Source organism: Akebia trifoliata, chromosome 4 (genome assembly GCF_017979445.1).
Source record: "Akebia trifoliata isolate Shusen 1 chromosome 4, ASM1797944v1, whole genome shotgun sequence".
NCBI lineage: Eukaryota > Viridiplantae > Streptophyta > Magnoliopsida > Ranunculales > Lardizabalaceae > Akebia > Akebia trifoliata.
Window position 1 is genome coordinate 8,632,407 of NC_141378.1, and position 23,970 is coordinate 8,656,376.

A 23,970-nucleotide genomic window follows, 5' to 3' on the forward strand; every position below is an offset into this window, starting at 1 on the left:
TTAAATTTAAATATATATTGAAAGTATTGTTGTTGTTTGGATTTGTTAAAGTACCCTAAGGGAACATGTCAAGATGCATTTTAAACACCTTGGAAATATACATTTACAAGTATTTTTTATAGGAAAAGTATTTTTTAGGATATTTTATGCAGTAAAATAAAGGTTGGAGGTATATTTAATGCATATTAACCTGTGTTCTAAGGCACAAGTTAGCCACATTCTTATTATTAATTTTATAAGTCTTTATAGCATTAATGATATAATTATTTATTAGGATCAAAATGTCCTTACTTATCTTTTTAAATAAACGACAAGCATTGGATATCCCAAGATCAAAATATCAATATTTTCCATTAAAAATAAACAACTAAATAGATTAGTTCAAAAAAGAAGAAAAGTATCAATGGATGCTAACATTCTATAAATCGGAGGACCATGTAATACATGTTCTCATTTGGGTTACATTGGTCCAAGTAACACCTCAATCCTCTAAAATGTATAGTTTACATTATGTTTAAATTTTATTTATTTATTTTTTATCTAAGACTTTGAAAATGAACGGACATTGAACTCTCAAATCTAATATCCAAATTCAACCACTAAAATAAAGCATTTAAATATTTATTTCAGAGTTGTTAAAATTTTATGTCCAAGTGACATCTAATACGTGTCAACTCGGTCAGTTCAAGATGAGATGAGATAGTGAGCTTAGAATCAAAACGTAGTTGAAAGGGAAACCAGGGTGATCAATTTGATCAATGAGTTGGTGGGAGCATTATATAATTGGTACAACTGCACGAACATTGATGGACCTCCGATGCATCGTATAGTACTTGTACGAATTAGTAAATTGGATTGAACGTAACAGTCGGCTGAAAAATAAATGGGCCGTTCTATTTGCACCCACTTTTGATTAATTGCACCACTTCCTCAATACATTCCACTTCAAAAATTAGCTTGAGGTGGGTGCAATTAGCAAACTCGGTGTGTCAAAATAGAACGACCAAAAATGTACAAAACCACGGGCGTCCGGCCCAACTCCTGAGAACGCTGTAGCCTGTAGGCGAATAAGTTGAAAAAGAGGAGAGAGTGATTCAGTGTTTCTCGAGCCATTGTAGTTATCATCATCCGATTGAATCATACCTGATTGACCCCTCAGATGCTCTCTTTTGTTTTTATCAGTGTAGTTTGGTAGTAGGTGGATCCTAACTGATAGCTTGGGGAGGATAGATATATTTCAAGAGTGCCACTAACCTTACTAAGTTAGTAAGGGTTTCACCCTCACTAAGAGTCTTTGGACTCAACTTTTGTCATCCAAAAAAAACATGATCCAATGCTTGTTGTAGACGATAAAGTTCTACAAATAAAATAAAATAAAATCCCAAGAAGTAATTATTTTTCACCATTAAATTTTGATTTAAAATTTAAGAGTTATGTGAAAGCTTGGTAATAGCCCATTTTCAAAATCTTTGATTGATTTAAAAAAATAAAATTGTTTTTCAATTTTTGTTTTGTTTTAAATCTGTTTTTTGAAACAACTTAGAGGGCTGTGGTGTTGGATTGCTGAGGTGGTAATCTATCTAAGCAAAGTGACCTTCGGTAAGGATCAAATCTTTACTAAATTAGTTAGGAAAATGTTTCTCATATTTCAATGAGCTAAGGTTGACATGATAACGCCACTACAATCCCCAGGATAACAACTTTTGCATTGAAAAATTTACTAAAATTTATGGAAAAATTGAAGATATCTTTGAGAAGGAAAGCACACAATAAAAAGTCTCTATCATGATCCTCCGTTTATTTATTTTTTTAAATCCATGATTTCTATTTGTGCAATTAGGACCATTCACTTGGAAAAAATATATATACATATATACAAATGATTATATTATATTGAGTTATTATTATTATTATTTGTCTTTTAACATGCCATAAACACTTACCATATGACTGCAATTTTAGCCACATAAGCCATAAGCCATAACTTAGCTCATAATTAGGCTTCGTTGAAGCTTAGACGAAGGATTAAAGTTGTATTAGGTTGGTAGCTGACTTAAAATCCCACTATCTCCCAATTTGAATCCTGCTCTTGCAAGGGTTAGCGTGTGGGCATTTTCGACAACAAATTTCACAGATCTACCTCGAGATTCATGAAAAATATATCAAATGATTTTATTGATTTTGATAAAATGCAAATATAAATCTCAGTATTTTTCTCTAATTAATAGTTAAGTGCAAAAAGTAAAGATGGCGTGTATAGCTTTCTTCTCTCCGAACTTCGCGTTTAATCAGTTGGAAATGTTGCTTTGACGGTGATTTTGTTTGTGCTTGATTTTCTATGAAGGCTTCTGTAGATTTTCTTCTCTCTAGACTTCTCACTTTATCGGTTGAGAAATATTTATTGATTTTCATAAAAATACTTTAGGTTTGATCTTCTCTTTAATCAGAGTCTAAGTCTCTTTTAAAGTTTCGTTTTGTTTCTAGATGAGAGCTTGAGAGTTTCTTTTTTTTTTAAGAGGAATAATTTTTGTCTTCTAAGTGAAAGTAATCTAGATCCTCTCCCAATGAGAGAGGATTTGATATTTATATACTTAAATATAGTTTAACTTTCCAATTATGCCCTAACTTAAAGAATTTTGATTGATTTGTTTAAAAGTCAAAGTCCAAATCAAATTTTAAGGATTCTATGGATTATTAACAGGTTAAATTCATTTATTTGGATATGAGGCCCAACATTTAATATATGGATCATTTAATTTTGTTTTAGATCATGAACTTTATTTACGACAATCAAAACCCAAAACATATAGGATCTATCTCAATCAATAGGTTTTAATTAAAATGTATAGGCCCAAATTTGATTTTAGAACCTTTCGATAATTTGGAGAATTGCAAGGTCTCTTTAAAATTTTGATGTCTACAGGCACAACATGCATGCTTCAACGACGCTTAGTTTTGAGGAGAAATAAGCAAGATGGTGTATCCATCACTTTTGATATATAGTTATGTTAAGTGAGCTATATATAAATTGGTGTAGGTGTAATTTCATATTTGTACATACTATGAACTAATAGCCGATTTGTTTTAAAGTTTTAAGAGGGTTTTTCCAATTTTTGAAGACGTGAGATTGAAAAGTGTAATCTAGTTTTCATGGAAATAGTGTAGGGATTACATCATTGACCATTGACATAGGCAATCTTGCCAAACCTTGTAAATCCTGTGTCACGTGCTCTTTCTATTTTGATTTGTAATTTATTTTTATTGTTTTCATCGTTTCTCACACTATTTTTCAACTGTGTGACACTGTTAAAAAACTTTAAGTTATACAAAAACATACAATGATCTAAATTTCAAATTAAAAATATATAAATAGTTATTAAAGATTTATATAAGGTAATGCTAACATCCAACACATAATGAGGACTTTAGTATTGTTAAACATTTTTTTTTCAATAATACCCCTCATTGTTTTATCTTTGAGTGAAAAAGACACGGTTATGTTAATCTCTTTACATAATAAATGCTATGAACATTTAAGTGTTTTGGATTAAAAGTCTTTATTATAGTAAATGCTTTGGCCTTAATGTCAATATAATAAATTCATTTATTGATAGCATAATAAATATACTTATTGTGTTAAAAACTAACATACTCTTGTCTTTTTCATTAAAAGACAACAAAAAGGGGTGTAATTGAAGGAAAAAAAAAGTGTTGGACAATATTAACGTCTAAAACCTCACGGGGGCGTTAGCATTCTCCAACACTTTATTTTTTCAATAATACCCCTATTCATTTTATCTTTTAGCGAAAACAAATAAGGGTATGATGGTCTTTAACACAATAAATGCTTATTTGCATTGACTGGTAAATTATTTATTGCAACAAGACATTTAATTCTGGAGATTAAATGCCTAAGCATTTATTTTGAAAGAGACAAGTATTAATTAAATAAATAAACATTTTATTATGTAAAAAGACTAATATATCTTATCTTTTTCACTATATGACAAAATGGACGTTAGTCTTCCCCTATATACATATAACATATTAAAATAACAAAATAAAACTAAAGCACACAAATATCTAAAGAAAGATTATATTAATCAAATTATCAAGTATTCATATTTAAAAAACATGCAAAAAAAATGTAAATGTTCAATAGAAAATGATGAAAATAATCATATACACCCTTTATTGATGATGATTCTTGCACTGATAGGAAGCTATTATGAGAAAATTGAAGATATCTTCGAGAAAGAAAGCACAAAGATGACATAATAGAAAGTCCCTATCATGGTTCTTCAATTATGTTCATCTAAATTCATGATTTCTATTAACTCAACTTAGACAATTCACTTGAATAAGTATCGAGAAACAAAAAATAACTATGCATATGTCTACAAATATTTTGAGCTACTTATGTGTGTTTTTTGTTTTATCATGCTATAAATACTGTCATAGGAGTGCTATTTTGGCCATGTATGTCACAACCTAGATTGTGACATAGAGCCACTAGCTAGCTTTCAAGGTTATGATAGGACACCATACAAGCACATTACCTTTTGTGGACTTCGAGTCAAGTTTTATATGGTTGTGTATGTTGTATATGGAATTTTCCTTTTGTGGAAGGTGTTGAAAAAGTGTTGATGTAACTAACAAGACAAAAAATAATTTGATAAAAACGATTGAGTCGTGATGAATAATCGCCCTTAAGAGTATATCGCGCCCCACTGTGCAATAGGTTATAGCGGAACACCCTCCAGGGTATAACAATTGAAATCCCAAACCAAGCATGTACTTGCAGTGGTTGAGAATGTCGAATAGTTCAGATTACTCCTCATTGAAGAAAAGGAAAAGAAAATAATTTTTAGGCAACTTAGGAACATAAGAAGAGAGAACAAAAAATTTATGTGCTAATATAACATTAAAATGAGCAGTCTAATGCGACTATCTTAACAAAATAGAGTTACAGAAGTAAGTGCCAATTTAGATGATTATTTGATCTATTTTCGTCAATACTTTTCACACCCAGGGAACTCATTTACAATATATTATATATTTCTCTATATCAATCTATTAAAATTTGACCATCTTAGCTATATGACTGTAAATAAAATCAGTACAAATGTTCTTTTGTCTTTGTCAATCTCTACTACTATACAAGGCAAAAAAAAAGTTATCCGTGAGAAGAAAACGCATGCATAATTGATTAATCTTTAATTATGTAATATTGTAAAAGTTGCCGAATAAATATACAAAATTGACATATTCTTCTGATTCACACAATTTGTGAATTAAATTGATTATTAGCTGATGATAACCCAATAAAATTAATAACACAAAGTTCGTAAAAGTTTGATAATCAAAGGAAACGAGTGCCATAGATTACCTAGCTAGATTCCTACTCAAATAGGAAGCCATTCACAATCAAAAGTCAAATAAAATAACCTTGTCACATAGCCATACCTGACATCAATGCTAAATTTGTCTGTACACTGGTTATTATCATTTACACAATTACACAATCTCCCTCGTATTAAAATCTTCCATATTGAAAGCTAAATTTGTTTATACATGGTGAGTTTTGTTTCATCCTCTATGCATAAGTAAATGTTTTATAATGCAGTTTTTAGCTTGACATGGTACTCAAATATTTTGAAAAGAAAATTGGGGTTAAATTAGTATAAATTTGTTGTTGAGGAATTTCTGTGCCAAGCTGATGAATCAATGACTTGATGCCACATGTATTAAAAATTACTAAAAATATGGGCTCCTAACTGTTCAGAAATTTTCTCTCCCTAGATTTTATCTCCACCAACCAATCACGTTTGCTTTTTTTTTTTTCTTCAATACACATGGCATCATGTCATTGGTTCACCAGCATAGCATAGAAATTCCTTAACAACAAATTCGTATACTTGGCTTAAATCCATAGCTTAGTTGGTTTGATGCATTGCAAAGTAAATTTGAGGTCGTGTATTCAAGTCCAATTTACACATATAAAAAAAATTGAAAAAAAAAATTCTATTACTTCGTAACATAATTTTTTTATATATAAATACCCTTTATCATTTCTTCTCATCATCATTTTATTTTTGATGGTAAAATAGGACCCATCAAATACAAGACAAATGCATTTTCATGCTTTAACAAATTAGCTGGTTGTGAAATTCCATCTCCGACTGTATTTCTGAGTTCTATTGGAGGGAAAGTAAATAAATTGCTGATTTCTTAGCTAAAGCAAATGCTACATTCCATGAGTATCTAGTCTTCTTGGACTCCCATTTTATTTTGAGAGAATTATCAAATATTTTTCTTGGTGATCTCAATTGTAATTATTCTCTTTTGTAACCCACTTTTTATTTTCTACCAAAGATTGGGTACCGTAATCTTCAGCTTATCCAAAAAGGGGGAAAAAAAAAAAAAACCTTTCAATGTACACCCACCTTTATACTTATTGCACCCACTTTCTTTTACACATTTCAATCCAAAATGTGCTTTTAAGTAGGTGCAGTGAGCACAAATGGTGGGTGCAAATATCCTGGCCAAAAAAATTAAATAAAAAAAATACGAGCCAACATAATTGAGTCCCAGTCACATTCACTCTCTCGAAGATCAAATAAGGAAGTATACAATAATTTTTCCTCACTTTCCATTTTCGCTAAAGAGGGGGTAATTAACGCAGCCATTTATACATTTTTTTAGTGGTTTGGCCAAGTTGTCTAAAAACTCCTAGATTCATCGCCCCACACCACCCCCCCATGACCTAAAAGTTCTGAAACCCAAGAAAATAAACAAAGGGTAGAGACCCAGTCTATACAAAAAGGAAACAGTTCACCTGGAATTCTAGATCCCCAATTCTTCTAACAACACAATAACATGAACCACAATCTTCTCTAGAGTCTCTCGTATCGTACCCCCAACCAAGCCATAGACCCCTCTCCTTCCTTATCGATATCCCTTTTTTCTATTTCATGTACACATGAAAAAAAACTGGTAGACCAATTGTACCATCTCTCACTAGTGTTAAAAAGGCCCCAAATCACCCCTCCAACAACCATGAAAATAGACGATCTTCAACCTAAAGATCTATCTTCTCCACATATTTAAAGGTACATTACCCCAATTTCTACATCTTTACTAGAACATACTCTATGTGTGCTTATGTGTGTCAATGCAACCTTTGTAGAGTCATGTTCGTGCCCTGTCTCCTTTAAAAGAAGGGAGAAAACCATTCTTTGATTGGTTCATCTAATTTAACATTTTTTTAGGTTTCTGATTGGGTTCTGGTACATGGGTTTTCATGGTCATGGATTTTGGTTTTAGACCCACCTTTTTTTTTCGCCCACCCTTAATGGGTTGACGTTACATTCTTTAGTGGCTGATGATATATGTCTGTTTGCTTTCTTGATTGTGATTCATGTGGTTTTTTTCCATGGATTTTTGGACTTTTTGATTTGGGTATTTCTGATTAGGGATTTTAGATGTGATGATCGCAATTTATAGGTTACATGCTCTCTTCTGAGTAATGGATCGTTGAAAAATAGTGGTGGGTTCATCTATAAATGATTGGATCTTTTAATTTTTTATAGTTTAGGAGAGGTTGAGATTTGAGAATGACTAATATGCATGTAATGAAGGCCGAGGATTCATTCTATGTATGTTTTTATTATTTTATGTTGGATAGTTTGACTATTTGAGGGTAGGGCAAATTTTTTTGATTTTATGGTTCAGGAAAATGTGGCATTACATAAGTATGTTTATCAAGTTAGTTCAATGAACTCAAAGATTTCAATCAATGACTTATTTGGGTACTACGACGACGAGTTTGATGTTAATGTCAGTTTTATCGTTATATCTTGATAGTGCCAGCCAATTATTAACGCATTTTTTTTTTCCTCGCGTTTTCTTTTGACGTAGGAGGATGTCTTTGTTCAAGATGGTATGATTAAGTTCAAACATGGACATGGTTCAAGTGTGTAAATCTTTCAAAACATTATGTATCATGGAAAATGACCTCGAACTCCTTCATAGGTTGCATTGTAGTATCTGTGGATTCAATTTAGATTCGGATAGAGAAAGTCTCCATTCTATTCATGTCACAATTAATACGTATAAAACTGTCGTAGTTCAATAATTGATAGATATAATAGCATTTGTATGATAACAGTTACGAGACTTCTAACTATTAAATCTTTTATCTATTCTTGATAGATAACTACTAACTGTATAACCGCCATTGCTTTTAATCTAGTATTCTAAAGCATAAACAAATGTTTCAAAGCTTCATAACTTTTAAGGTGATCGGGGGATTCACCATGAATGGTTTTATAATAGAGGAAGATATTTGTATATTTAGTTCTTCATCATCATTGAAGCCATATGCCAAAGATCTTGGATTAACTAAATTTGTATATTTATTTTTCTTTTTTTATATATGGATAAACTAGACTTGAACCTACAACCTCAAAGTAGCATGGGAATATGTCAAACCACCTGAGCTATCGGTCCGAGCCCAAATTTGTATATTTACTTATAGAACTAATTAAAAAAAAAGATTTTTCCTTACTTTATATGGAAAATTACATGGGTAGATTTCCTGCTTCTCGTTTGAGATGGAATGCACAAATATGAAGTTATATTTTCAATAGTTTGGATTATATCACCGTTTTATATTGCAGCATTTGAGTCTTCAAGCTGTGGAAAACTTGTCATTTAGTTTCCATTCCAAGTTTAATGCATATGTTAGCACTTAATTCAGATAATTGAATTTACAGTTGGGATTAATTAGACTAGTGTTTTAGATTATCACTATTCGTTGCATTTATATCACCGATGCATATGGGCGATAAAGCACCCTCTCTCTTCATAAAAAAGGGAATAAAAAAGAAAAACATTGCAAGTATCAACACTTGGAAACTTTAAACTGCTAAACTATTAACCACACATCCCACTTTCCTATTTAAAAAAAATAAAAAAATCTCAGTCGGCTGATTATCCACTAATAAACATAATTACTCAAAACGAAATTGTAATACCATGGAGCAAAACGATACAACATACTCCGCAAACCTAAAGTAAGACATCACATTATAAGACGGTCCATCCATCCGTAATCCATCCCAATCTAACTTTTTCCATCTAGCAAATGATACTCCCTCCCAATATTTGCCTGGTGTAAGTCATGCTCGGATAATAAGGTACTTTGGTTTCATATTTGTTTGAGTTATCACATCAATCGGCGCGTCGATAACCAACTTATATAGTATGCATCGAAAATATGGTTAATGACATTGCTACAACACATCAAGCGAACCTTTATATTTGTATTACAGGTAACATACTAATTTTCTTTTCAACTCTTTGTTCATTGATGCATTTTACACACACACACACACACACACACATATATATATGTCCTATTTTTGCATATTGTATTATTGGTCAAAATACTTCTACATACATGCACACACGATATATTTATATACGCACACATCCATAGATGCCTATATACATGCATACATTCGTATTTGGGCCAGCCTTAAGAGTTGAGAATAAGGAATGAACCAAAGGATTTATGTTGTCATCATGACATGTGAGAGTGCAGTTGGATAATCCATTTGGTGGTTCATATGTAGAAGATCTTGGTCCAAATTGTCCTAGACAAGTTATCTCGACCATTTTGAGACATAGTTTTTCACCCATGCCACTTGCTTTATTATTTTTTCGATCCTCCAAGAGAATGTGTTATTTAGAGGCTTAGGGTTGTCCAATATCTTAGGAGGGACTCAATGGATGGTGGGTTTTGAGCCTGTTTTGTGAGGTCATGTGTATGACACTCGTATTGGGTGTGATTTCTTCCTTTATTGTTTTGACTTGAGTATACCTCTACGTTGATCATTCTGATATCTATTGGATATTTTTTGTTTTTTATTTTCATAGGTAATGATGGGGAAATTCAAAAAATTAAGGAATTCCATTCCATATGAACCTTAAATGGTCTATTAGACAATAATTTTACGTGATAGAGTTTCCCTCCTTAATTCCATCCTAGCATGGTTCTTGGGTTGGCGATTTATTCAACATGTTAGAACTGGATCATTGGTGATCAGACTTCCAATTCCCACTATATTAGACACCACTTTTGATAGTTCTTTGTTTTGTCAGAACCACTTAACTTGTTCCATGTAGCTAGGTCTTATTCATCTAAAACCTGCTGTCTTTTCTGCACTTCATAATTGGTGGTTAAGCCTTGATTGAAACCATGACATCTATATAGCAACTCTTTCCTTACATTTCTAAATGTACTTTATGAACTCCATCTATATTAGGGGAAGATAACATTGGTTTTGATACAAATTTTCTATAGATCTAAGATGAGTCAGGAGGCTGAATGTTGTTTCTTAGGTAATTTTGTTTGAGTGTTAGTGTTCGCAATTTTCACTCTAGTGAACTTTTTTAAACCAGTTCAAGGGAAATATATTTGAAACCTGTTTTTTATCTTGATCGGTATATCATCTACATTTTCTTATTTATATTTGATCTAGTTATTCGATTGGGTGTAGATTTGTGTGACCAAGGAGGAGATTTGGACATGAAAATCTTAATGTAGAGTTATGGAAGTACTTTCATGTTCGGATGTCCAATGTGTCGGAGAATCTGATTGTGCACAAGAGAGTTCCGGAACAAATCTTGTCTATAGTGGAGAACCCAATTGCCTTGAACATGGACAGGTTCAAATATCAGACGTTGCACATAAAGTGGATAACTTTGTGGTAAATGCAGAATGGCCTCAGAAAGATAGACTGGGTGAAGATCAAGGGAGAGTAGATGGATCACCTTCTTTAGATAAGGTACAGGGGCTAGAGTTGCCATGTTACTTCCATGATTCTCAAAAGGAAAATAGTGAACCTTGCATGGCCTCCCAGAGCTTGTATGCAAATGTGGATAAGATTGAAGGTGAGCTGCCAAATAACAATTGGGATGGAGAGTCTTGTCTCCCAGAAGCCGAGTGGTCAGAGCAAGATGAGGCCGTGGCAATGTGGGTGAAGGTATCTAATGCTGTTTTTCTATTGATAATCACACGGTATAGTTTATTCTGGTGCTATGTTACCCAATTCATTTGTACTAGTCCGAACCACGAACCGGTACAAACTGAACCAGTTCGCGATATGGTTTGTACTAGATTCATAAAATCAAGCGAACCATGAACCCACTGAATTTTGATTGGGTTTGTGGTGCAGGACTGCATCAGTTCGGCAAACTGAACAATTCGGTTTGTCAACCAAACAATTTTTTTAATCTTAAAAACATGTCGGACTTAGTATGGTCGTACCTAGTTATTGTGCAATCGATCTGCTTATAGTTGGATGTTATTTTAATATATCAATCTGCTATGAAAGCTAAAATTATGCCTTCCTTCTATTGACCATGTTTCTTCATTTTTTTTACCAAGTATAGTGGAGAGGAAAATGGCAGGCAGGTATCCGATGTGCAAGGGCTGACTGTCCACTATCAACTTTGAAAGCGAGGCCTACTCATGAACGGAAGAAGTATTTTGTAGTATTTTTTCCCCAAACAAGGAATTATTCTTGGGCAGATACACTTCTTGTCCGTCCAATACATGAATTCCCAGAGCCTATTGCGCATAGAACACATTATCGAGGGTTAAAAAAGGTAAAAGATTTAAGCCTTCCCCGTCGCTTTATCATGCAAAAGCTTGCTGTTGGCATGGTGAATCTCATTGATCAATTACATAATGAGGTACTCATTTTTTTGGTTTCCATTTCTTTCTTTTATTTGTTCTTATCAGATGTTTTCTTACTTGGGGTTCCATCCATCTTGAATAGGCTGTAGTTGAGAGTGCTCGGAAAGTGGAGGCATGGAAGGAATTTGCTATGGAGGCTTCCTGCTGCAAACATTATTCGGATCTTGGAAGGATGCTTCTAAAGCTTCAAAGTGTAAATCCCTGACCTTGATTTTAACTAGAAAATAAGGATGTTTTCTTTGAGGAGTATTAAGTCTTTTGACCCATTTATTTACTGATATAACATCTTAAATCCTTGTGAAATTAATCAATTAACCCTTGAAAGACCGGGTGGTCTTTATTCCTATTCTCACGTTCCTTATGTAGACTTTATCCTCCCTCCCTTCAAAGTCTCTCTATTTTCGACCCGTGTATGTTGCAAATTCTAATTGCTTCCCAAATTTATTCTCAATCTTTGATTATATCTCAATTTAACTTCAAAACCTTCTCAAGATCTCAATAGCCAGGTTTTGTTTCCCTGCTTCGAAAATGTAGGTCCGCTCCTGTGAATGGGTCCTTCATATTCCATATTGTCACCCTCCATTTTCTGCAACGGATTGGTCCGTGGCCGACCTTGCCTTTTGGTCTTAAATAGTCATAAAATAGTGATATACATTTGTTCATGTCTTTTCATCTCCTTTTTTCTATTGGTATGTTGTTTATCCCTAATCAGTTGACATTGTCCTTTGTATGACCAATAGTTCTTAGCCATGGCATGCCATTGTAGGAAGTTGGAATATTAGTTTTCCTCACAGTGTGGCTTTCATTGAAATATAAATGCTTTTGAGAAAGAAAATAAGTGGTGTGGTCCATAGTTTTGTGTGGGAGGAGATGAGAGTCAAGGAAGGACATAGATTAAGGGCCAAGAGCGGATGTAGGGGGAAGGGCATGACGAGAGTCCTTTGGGTGGCATTGAGTTGTACGAAGGAAGACTAGATTGATTTTTTTATTGGTTGAAAGATAAGCATTTGGACAAGTGATTAACTTCTGTTGCTAAAAGGAAAGAATATGTGGCAATTTGGATTTGGATTTGGCTTTGCATAAGAAATTGAATTTTACTAAAAACTTAAATTAGATTGCCATTTGATTTTACTAAACTGGGAAGAGTCACAAAAAGGACACAATTAAAGGATCAAGCGCTGATGTAGGAGGGAAAAAGTGAATGATGAGAACCCTTTGGTTGGCAATGATTTGTACAAAGAAAGATTAGATCTTTTTTTTGGGTTGAAAGAGAAACATTTTCGCAAGAAAGTGTGGGAATTTGGATTTAACTTTGCATGAGTAGGGAGATTGAATTTTTAATAAAAAACTGAAATTAGATTGCAATTTGATTTTGAGGAAGATTCATATTGTTTTCTTGGCCAAAAGATAAAGATTTAACAATTATTTAAGCTTTAAATAAAGGGAAATAATGTGCTGATTTTGGGGGCTTAGCTTTTAAAGTGAAAATTAAGTTTTGGTAAAATCTACTAAATTTGAGTAAGGCTGCTAGCATGTAAATTGCACTAGGTTAGCAACCTTGGCATTGAATGATTTAAGAGATTAACGAGAGTTTCATGAGGAGGTAAATGCATGCAAAAAGAAAAAAAGAGTTAACAAATGGTATAGGATTAGATTAAATATTTAGGAATGAACAAAAACAGTGGAGAAGAAAATTGATAGTGTGTGACCAAACTACCCTTATAATAAGTTATTCTTAAGGAGAAAGGGAAAAAAAATATATGAAATAAGTATGTATATCAATCTCAAATCTCATGGAATGTCAAGAGAGATTTGATTCACCCATCATTTAAAAAGTATCCCAGGACATTCTTGATGGTTTGCAGCCAATCTGTTTTTAGGTAAGTGTGTATGTGTCATAGTATACTTATAGGGAAGGTAATTCGCTGTTTACTATTAACTTCTCTTTAAACCATTCCTTGCTAAAGTGTTTGCCATTTCATTTGCACTTCTTAGCTGCCAAAATCAAGGGTACTCCCTCTACTTCGCTATCTAATGCGGTGTGCCACTACCAAATCTCCAAAGGGCCCTTTCCATTGCTTCTTGCTCTTTCAATAGCATTCATCAGACCCCCCCAATCTTTTTGGGGCTATTCTTGATTCCTTCTTCTCTCGATTGTGAATGCCTTCCTATTTGAGTAGGAGTCTAGGTAAATTATGGCACTCTTCTCCTTTGATTATCTTCAATGATCTTTGCACCTCCATTTTATCGTGTTATTATCAGCTAATGATTAATTCACACATTGTGTGAGTCAAAAAAATATGTCAATTTCGTATGTCTATCTTTGGCAACTTTTACGATATTACTCAATATAATTAAAGATGATAGCTTCTGTTGCCACCCCAATTTTTTGCTAATGCCACCCCAAGAGTGTGCTAATTCTTTGGTGATTTGCATTTGAATTGGGGTGGTGCTAGCAAAAATTGGTGTGGCAATAGAATCTCTCTTGAATTTCTATCATTTATGCACATATTTTCTTCCCACACTGAATTTTTTTGCTTTTGTATTAATTTCGAAGTAATGCTACTTCTTTCCTTGCAGATGATATTGCAACGCTATGTAGATCCTGATTGGCTACAACATTCTTTTGACTCTTGGGCAAACCACTGTCAGAATGCACAGAGTGCTGAATCTGTTGAAATGCTGAAGGAGGTGCTACTCATCCAATTTTCCTGCATAGTCATACTAAAATAGTTCTCGAGTTGATGTGCTGATGCAAAATACTATTTTACTTGTGCTTTTAGATTTCTACATAAAGATAGCCCAAGGAAAATTATATCAGTCTCTCTCTCTCTCTCTTTGATAGGTATAAGATTAGTGGTTAGCAAATGAAATTGGGTTCAAGGGGGTTTGAACCTAGGATGTGACAACAACTTTCCACATGTCTTACGACTTAGCTAAGTTGGCACTTAGAAACTGTGTGCCACATGACCTTCCGTAGCCTTAAAATGAACAGAATTATATAAGTGCTAAACCTTGATATCCAATAACGAAATGAACAATAGTGACAAAGTTGGGTTCAGGAATATTTCGGCAAGAGAAAGGTTCGGAAAAATTCGGTGAAAGATCAATAAAGTTGGGAAAACATCGGAAAAATGAAAAAGGAAAATAATTTTCTTAACTATAAAAAATGTAAAAAAAAAATGTATTTCATACATTAAAAGATAAAATAACTCTTAAAAATTCAAAAAATAAAAATAATCTGTGATTTCTTCCAAAAAAATAATCGATTAAATCACAATTAATTGTGATTTTTTGAAAATCAAAGATTTTTTTTCAAAAACTTCCCAATTTAAAAAAAAAAAAAAATAAATCATGATTAATGAAAAATTGCAGATTTTGGTCACTATGAAATGAGTCAATACGATGATTGCTATTTTTCTTTCCTAGTCCTTTTTTATTTTGAAAATTATCGGGGTTAAGGCAAGAACCAAACCAGAAAAAAAACATAAGGGGCGGGGGTGGCAAACTCACTTACAATCCCACCACTACTATCCTGACTTGGGATATTGCATGATGTTGATTTTTCTTCTATGAAACCTTGTATTTTGTACTTCAAACTCTCAGATAACTTGATGGATTTCTTGGCTTTCCCAGGAATTAGTTACCTCCGTTCTGTGGAACAATATCGAAGCACTCTGGGATGATCCTGTGCAGCCTGAATTGGACTCTGAGTGGAAGACTTGGAAGCAAGAAGTTATGAAATGGTTCTCGATATCACATCCCATTGCTACTTCCATAGTAGAGCAGAAACACACAGAAAATTCCATGAACTCGGGTATCCAAATCATCAGGAAACGACCTAAACTTGAAGTCCGTCGTGCAGAGGTACATGTTGCACCAGTGGAACCCAACTCACATGAGGTACAACCTCAAGGTAACACCGGTGAGATAGACTCGGGATTCTTTAATAGCCCGGGACTTGGGAATGCTATTACATTGGTTTCCGAGCCTAGTATAGACAGATGGGATGGAATTGTTGTTGAAGCGGGAAATAACGTGTCCCTCCAAACCACACAATTAGAAGAGACACCCATAGATGGAGGAAATGGTATGAAACCTTTGGACCCGACGAATAAGAACCGACAATGTATGGCTTTTGTTGAGGCTAAAGGAAGGCAATGTGTAAGGTGTGCAAACGAGGGTGATGTTTTCTGTTGTGTGCATTTGGCAGTTCGTTCGCTTGGTAAAACCGTGAAGATGGAACAAACACCCCATTTTGATGCTCCAATGTGTGAAGGAACCACAACTCATGGTACTAAATGTAAGCATAGGTCACTATATGGATACACATTTTGCAAAAAGCATAGACGTCAAAACGGCCAGTATTTAATGGATATTGAAAAGCTATCAAGTTCACCGGGGAATACCCATAAAAGAAATCACAATGAGATGATTTCTACCACAGAAACTTCACCTTGCAAAGAAATAATCTTAATAGGAGAAGTTCAAAATCCTGTCCAAGAGAAATCAATATCTGTTATGGAGGAAAAAACCTTGGATGGAGGACACAGCTTGGTAAATAGTGCAGAGTTTCTTCACTGCATAGGTTTATGCCACCAGAATACCGATGATCCATGCCAAGACCGTGCAAAACTTCACACATTATACTGTGAGAAACACCTTCCAAGCTTTCTTAAACGGGCAAGGAATGGTAAAAGTAGGATTATATCAAAAGAAGTGTTCATTGATCTTTTGAGGAATTGCAAGTCGCATGAGCAAAAGTTGCATTTGCATCGAGCATGCATGCTTCTTCATTCGTTCATGAAAAATGCCCTATCCCTCCGAAACCCGGTTCCTAAAGAAACCCAACTCCAATGGTTTTTATCTGAGGCTTCTAAAGATTTATGTGTTGGGGAATGCCTAATGAAGCTGGTTTTCCGTGAAAAAGACAAGCTAATGAAGCTTTGGGACTTTGATATAGTTCCTCATGCGGAACTATCAGTGCCTGCACCGGCTTCCCACCAGAGCAGCCATAACACTCATAAGCCCGTTAAATGCAAGCTTTGTTCGGGGACATTCTCTGATGAACAAGTGCTCGGCACTCATTGGATAGATGTCCACAAAAAGGAAGCACAATTGTTGTTTAGAGGGTACGCGTGTGCCATCTGCCTGGATTCGTTTACTAACAAGAAGGTTCTTGGGACCCATGTGACAGAGAGACACGAGGTACAATTCCTCAAACAGTGCATACTATTCCAGTGTATACCATGTGCTTGCCATTTCAACAATGCAGAACAGTTTTGGTTGCATGTTGTTTCAGTTCACTCCAAGGATTTCAAGTTGCCAACTGTGGTTCAACAGCTCGAGCTTGGTAATAATTATGCCCCAGAGAATAATTCCGGGAGTAAAGATGTATCCCGGAGGTTCATTTGTAGGTTTTGTGGGTTGAAATTTGATCTCTTACCGGATCTTGGTCGCCACCATCAATCTGCTCATATGGGTCCTAATTCAATCAGCAACATTTCCCAAAAGAGAGGGTCTTACCTTAATTCTTACAAGTTAAAGTCAAACAGACTCGACCGTCGAAGATTTTCAAAAAATGGTCTTGGAGGGGCTTCATATAGGATCAGGAACCGGGGTAATATGAGAATGAGGAAACGCTTTCAAGAATCAAGCTTGGTTGACACTGGTGGGGTTAGAGTAGAGACTCAGGTAACCGAAATGGTGGGTCTTGGTAGATTGGCGGACTCTGAATGTTCTGCTGTTGCGAAGATCTTGTTTTCTGAGATTCAAAGAGCAAAACCTCGGCCAAGTAACCTTGACATTCTTTCTGTTGCTCGCTCTACTTGTTGCAAGATCAACATCCAAGCTGTACTGGAGAAGCAATTTGGATTATTGCCGGAACGTCTGTACCTCAAGGCAGCTAAACTTTGTAGTGAGCTCAATATTCAAGTGGATTGGCACCAAGAAGGGTTTATCTGTCCCAAAGGATGTAAACCTCTCGAAGACCCCCATATTTTGTCTCCCTTGACACCTCTCCCAAGTGGGTTTGTGGAACTGAAATCGGCAACATCAGCAGATCCTATGAGTGATGAGGAGTTGGAAATGGATGAATGCCACTATATAATCGAATCACAGCATATCAAACTGAATCCTTCGATAAAAGTAGTCTTGTTTGAAGATGTAAGTGTTGGAAGGGAATCAGTTCCGGTAGCGTGTGTGGTGGATGGCGATCTTATAGGATCCCTCCATGGTGTTACAAATGAAGCATCCAATGGTGAAAGAACCGTTAGTCCCATGCCATGGATGGACTTCTCGTATGTCAGAAAGCGGTTGCTTGATCCATCCCTTGGTCGTGACATACAGGTATTTGTTCTCTTGTTATACAACTTGATACCGATATGCGTCAGTGTTGGATATAGATATGAGGTATTGGACATGTGTATTCTTAAGGTTACCGTACAGTCACACACCATTGTATCTGTTGTGATTGTATTCTAGTATTAAAATATAAATATTGTCTCCAAAATAGAATAGTATTATTAATTAAAAAGTAATATATGGCATTTCCAATGTTTAACCAATGACGTATAAATTGAAACTAATATATGGAGATTATAATCATGAATCATGTGATCGAGGCAATATTTTTCCAATGAGATCTCCTCGGTGATACCCATTGTATGGGCTTGAGATCCTTGCATGTGGCTTGAATATACGTAGATGCCTCTCTATATATCTATATAATCGATTGAATACACCTTGTGAGTGGGTTTTTTTTTTGTTGTTGTTGCAGAGTATGCAATTGGGGTGTGCTTGCCCACATCCAACCTGTTCTCCAGAAGCTTGTGATCATGTCTACCTCTTTGACAACGACTTCGAAAATGCAAAGGATATTTATGGTAGACCAATGCTTGGTAAATTTCCGTATGATGAAAATGGCAGAATGATCTTGGAGGTAATGCGATACCCTTTCACTGTGAACCTCTGTTGATCACGCATTTGTCTAAGTTTTGGAAATTTTCTCTACGGATGAGATAAATTTGAATTTATTTTTTTGGATGCAACCTATGTTACGGGAACTTTTAATCTTTCCCTTTTTTTTTTTCCATTTGGTTGGAGCCAAGAAGTTTTCTTGGTCATTTATCTTTTCTTGAATGAGAAAAACTTGCATTACTGAGGGAAGAAGACTCACCATGAATTTTGAGAAATTTCAACTTTATTGTTTTTTCTCTTCTCCCCCTTTCTAAGAATACCCCTCCAACTTTTTTGCCTTTCCTCTTTTACCCCTTCTTTTCCAAGAATACCTCTTCAACTTTATATTATTGCCTTTCCTCTTCATTTAATTATACCCCTCCAACTTTATTATCTTCCTCTTCTACTCCCTTTAACCCCAAATTGTTTTGAACACCCAAAAAGAACGCTATAGTTGGAATGATTATATCATCCAATCAGGTCAACCTTGGTCTAAGGAATCTTTTAGATGACCGATCAAATGTTGGGTTCTGATATGTAAAATGCAAGTGGGCCTTTTCTTCTGGTCCCGTGCTGGTGCCGTCATTTCTCTTCTTTGGGATATAGGAACTTCACTTCTTTCAGTAAGGGAAGGTTGTTATTTGCTTGTAGAACTTAGCTTGTGGTATTGAACTATGCAGGAGGGTTACCTTGTCTACGAGTGCAACTCCAGGTGTAGATGTGACAGAAGTTGTCAGAATAGGGTTTTGCAGAATGGGGTGCAGGCCAAATTAGAGATTTTCAAAACTGAGAAGAAGGTAATAGTTTCCAAAGATCATGGTCTTTGAAGGTGCCGCCTCAGTAAGGTGGTAAAGTCTGTGTTGTAATATGAGACTGGTCCAAAATCCCACTTTTTTTCCACCTGAACCAATAAAAAAATTTCATGGTTGTTCGGGAATCCTAGATTAATATATCTGCTTGTTGGTTCACAGGGTTGGGCTGTCAGAACTTGTGAAGCAATTTCACGTGGGACATTTGTTTGTGAGTACATAGGGGAGGTTTTGAATGAGCTAGAGGCGAACAAGAGGGGCTTAAGGTGGGTTTGGCTTTCAGTATGTTCAGTCCTCTTCTGTTAATAGAATTTTATGCTTATTCTGAATGGGATCCTCTGAAATTTCAGGCATTACAATGAAGGATGTGCCTATTTGTATGGAATCGATCCCGTTATTAATGATACGAGTGAACAAACTGAAGTAGTCCGATATATGATTGATGGCACAAGATATGGGAATGTCTCTCGGTTCATCAATCACAGGTAAGGATGATTTTTTAGGCAGTGCAGTTGATAATATCCTTACCAAGGTGATTATATACGACTACAACATCTACAAATGATCCTATATACGACTACACTATCCCAAACTAGATTCAAGCTTTACATATTACACAAAAACATGGCTCTATGACTAGAATACCTCAAAAACTCCAAAAGTCTACTCAGATCCTCTATCTGAAAAAAAGACTTCCACTTCACAAGTCCCACAAGCCAACTACTCTACAATTTGGATTAAAATAACAGTATGAACTTACAAGCCCAGTAATTAATTGATCACATTTTAATAGGTACCAAAATTCGATAAAATACGAAATGTTTACGCTGAAAAAAATTGGCAATATATTTCTGAATATTCATATCTTAGTACTCATAGTTTCAAGTTACAAGTTCTGTTTTAAAATCAAATCAAACTGTAGAATCAAAAACCTAAATTAAAATTTTCTCATTTCAAATCACATTGATATTTTCAGATATATATTAACGGCTAAACTCATAAGAATGCATTTGAAATTCAAATTCACATTTATATACAAATTGAAAGTTGATCTCCAGAAAAAAAATTGATCAAAGTAACTGAACACTCCTATAGATGTCCAAACTATATATAGCTAAACGAAAGTGGCACTGAATACCAGAGCGCCATTTCTATTGGTCCAAATAAAAGCCAACACTACGCTCAAACTAGTAGAGACCACAAACACATAACCACCTGGCCAATAGTAGGTCTTAGTTCAGGGTTTTGCACCCAAGGGAACTCCATCACACCCTTATGGTATTCTTTTCACATAAATTATATAAAAATCAAAATTTACAATGTGTATCACAACTGAAATTGCCTTGCGGCATCAAATTAAGATTCACATTTTAACACATTACATATTATGGAAATGTCTATTCTTCAAAACTTTATCTTTATCCACAAATTTACGTGTCAAATCTTGAAGATGACTTAAAAGCACTTCTCAATTAATAACTAAAATAGCAAAAAAATCCTAGTAATTCATATTCAAAGTTTCAAATAACTAGTAGCAAAAAAATAAAATTTTCCTAATTATCAACTTAATTACAAATTATTTAATTTTTTTTGTAAATAAAAATGAGGAAAAGTACAAAGCAAAGGAGGCTGAGATAGCCCCAAAAAAGAAGAGAACTATAAAAGACAAAAGTAAATATAAAATGTAGAACAGCCACACCCCAAAGAGAGTTACACATCACAAAGAGAATCCCATTTGAGCACAAAATCCTCGAAAGATTCCAAGAAATCCTTGTTCAACTCTGACCAAAAGTAAAGAAAGCCCAAAATCTCCATGGTCAAAGCATGAGAGGTACTTTCCTTGCCCTGGAACACCCTATCGTTTCTCTCTTTTCAAAGACCCCAAGCAATGGCCGAAGGAAGAATAGCCCACAAATGTCTTTCTCTTTATAAAATTTCTTATTTAGTCTAGGAAATCAAATCCTATTAAAATTTGACAAACTACTTACCTAATTTGAAAATCCCCAATCAATCGAGGATAGTCGACGTCAAACGTATGAATTTTTGGCAAAAAAAACCCCTTCTTTTTTTTCTCATGTTTTTACTCTCTCTCTTTCTTTCATCTCCTTTTCTATTTCTTCTTCTTTCTCCTGTTTCCTCTTTTCTCCTTTTCCTTCCCCTCTTTCTTCTTTTCCTTCTTTCTTTGTTGCTTTTGGAACGAATGAGTCTGAAACCCTTTTTCATTTTTTCTTTCTTATGAAGTGGTGGGGTCCACCTATCACCCCAAAACTACCACCGCCTCAAATCTTACACCCCCCCTAAACCCTAAATCCTACCTAATGTTTTATTTTTAATTAGACCCTATTTTGATTTTTTTCTTTCTTATTTACTTATAATTAATATCAATTTCTTCTTATTATATATAATTTTCAATTAAATTATTGTACTTTATTTAAAAATATTTGAACATAATTAATGCTTATTCAATAATATTATTTGCAAATAAGTAAATCAATAATCACATTACTCAAGATTCTTGTTCATATTCTTAATTATGGCAATATATCCATTCAAGACTCCTTTTTCTAGTAGTCCCCAAATTAAGTCTCTTGGTACTTTGTTAGATGCATTCTCTAGGTCTTCTCCATCATTCGTCATATCCATTCAAGAATCCTTCCGCTTGTCCCTAATCTTCTCTGTTATTTTTTTTAAGTGGAAAGATCGCCTTGGTGGTTGAATCTACTTGGAATAAAATCAAATTGTTTCTCATATATATATATATAATATATATATATATATATATATATATATATATATATATATTTGCCTTTTGTCTTAATCTTTGTCGAATTACTCTTTCCTGCAGTTCTATAGTGTAGGTTTATAAGTTTAATACCTCGATTGTTGGTACAACTCCTATGTACACATGTTCCTTATGAATCAATTCGAACCATTCAATGGGCCACCTACCACCTAGAAGGAACTGAGCATCCAATGGTTCCTAACTATCAGTCTCTTAATTACTTTCCAAACTACTAAACAATTTCTTTCATCTGATCACATATTCCCCTTATGAATCAATGTGAACCATTAAGTGGGCCACCTGCCACCCAAAAGGAATTGGATGTTCAAAAGGTTCCTAACCATCTGCCTCTAGGTTTCTTTCCAAACTTCAAAGCCAATTGCTTTGTTTCATCCAAAATAAATATGGTATAGCATTAGAAATTTGTTTTTTTAAGTCATGACAAGAATCTTGCCCTAGATTTTTTCTTCCTTCAGATTTGTTTCCATATCTGCTTTGGACGTAAATGAATGTTTTTTTGTTTAGTCTTTTGAGTTTCTCTGTTGGTGCAGTTGCTCACCCAACCTCGTTAGCTATCAAGTTCTAATGGAGAGCATGGATTGCCAGCTTGCACATATTGGTCTTTATGCGAATCGTGATGTAAGTTACTCTTCTCCCTATTGGAATACTAATTGACTTTATTTCTTCAAGATATTGATTATTGACCCGCTAAGAAACTGTTATAAATGGTTACTTTATTTCTTTGAATTTTAGGAAACATGGCTCAGAAGCACATGGGTGTTCTATTCCACATTAGGATATTTTGGTCTATCTGCATTAAAATTTAGATTTGGTAGAAGAAATTATACCCACTCATGTCTTCTTGGATCATCTATCCTACAACCTATTAGAAGTATCTGATTTAGTTGTCTAAACGATTAAGGCCATTTTTTCCCTTTATTGAAACGATTATTCTTTGATTTAGCTAAAAAATCCTGTGCTAACGTGCTGACTTGTATGATCAGATCGGTGAAGGCGAAGAACTGGCATATGACTACAGCAACAAGATACAATCAGGAGGATGCCATTGTCATTGTGGAGCTCCCAACTGCAGGGGTCGTCTACCTTGAAATCCAAGTTCACCCCACGACACACTGAAGCACATTGAAGTCATCCATTTCGTTCATGGAGTAGTCGGTATTAATAGTAAATTGGGCATATACTGAGAGAGGCTGAATCATCTGAGTTTTCCTACCCAACAGACTATTATCCCATAACCACCTTATTAAACTGAAAAGCTGGTGTGTTTCATTTGGCAATATTTGTCACTAATTCTGTCCAGAAGTGCTTTAGGATTTTATAAATAGCTTAGATGGTCTGTTTAATTAATGTGGGTGACTTTGCCTTTGTTTTCCAATATGGGAAGCCTGCCTCACCCATCCCCTTAGAATCGCCTTTTTTTTTCGGTTTTTGGTTTTTGGATAAAATATAGATGCTTGAACCCAAAACGAAGTCTCCTTCAACATAGATTTAATTTTAATAATATATCTTTTTCCAGAGAGATTTTTATGGAGTAACTTAGAACTATGCACATGATTGATGGGGGCTCTCTTTGCATGTAGAACCAAGCTGAGATAAGAGTCCAAAGAGGTTTGTCAGCATCTTTTAGTGTCGCA

The 23,970-nt window shown here is 34.6% G+C and overlaps 1 protein-coding gene across 4 annotated transcripts; it reads left to right on the top strand.

Moving 5' to 3' along the window:
• The first annotated feature begins 6,754 nt into the window (after positions 1–6,754).
• LOC147403535 (histone-lysine N-methyltransferase SUVR5-like) lies at positions 6,755–23,855 on the top strand. 4 transcript variants are annotated; one of them, XM_086439137.1, is made up of 12 exons: positions 6,758–7,112; positions 10,566–11,051; positions 11,461–11,763; positions 11,850–11,960; positions 14,348–14,458; positions 15,404–18,115; positions 18,546–18,707; positions 19,405–19,521; positions 19,696–19,799; positions 19,884–20,018; positions 22,867–22,954; positions 23,320–23,855. In XM_086439137.1, the coding sequence occupies exons 2-12, from the start codon at positions 10,617–10,619 to the stop codon at positions 23,422–23,424; spliced, it is 4,383 nt and encodes a 1,460-aa protein (XP_086295263.1). In that variant the 5' UTR covers positions 6,758–7,112; positions 10,566–10,616; the 3' UTR covers positions 23,425–23,855. The 4 variants fall into 4 exon arrangements, 3 of the variants coding, with proteins under 3 accessions (XP_086295263.1, XP_086295264.1, XP_086295265.1); XM_086439138.1 differs by lacking the exon at positions 6,758–7,112 and adding an exon at positions 7,145–9,335; XM_086439139.1 differs by lacking the exon at positions 6,758–7,112 and adding an exon at positions 7,145–7,549.
• Positions 23,856–23,970: the final 115 nt, after the last annotated feature.

What these genes read in the sequence shown, in the direction of transcription:
- LOC147403535 (XM_086439137.1), top strand. Translation starts at nt 10,617, where the DNA reads ATGGAAGTACTTTCATGTTCGGATGTCCAATGTGTCGGAGAATCTGAT. An exon ending in TGCTTCTAAAGCTTCAAAGT is followed by an intron (nt 11,961 to 14,347) that starts GTAAATCCCTGA and finishes CTTTCCTTGCAG; the next exon opens with ATGATATTGCAACGCTATGT. An exon ending in CTGTTGAAATGCTGAAGGAG is followed by an intron (nt 14,459 to 15,403) that starts GTGCTACTCATC and finishes TGGCTTTCCCAG; the next exon opens with GAATTAGTTACCTCCGTTCT.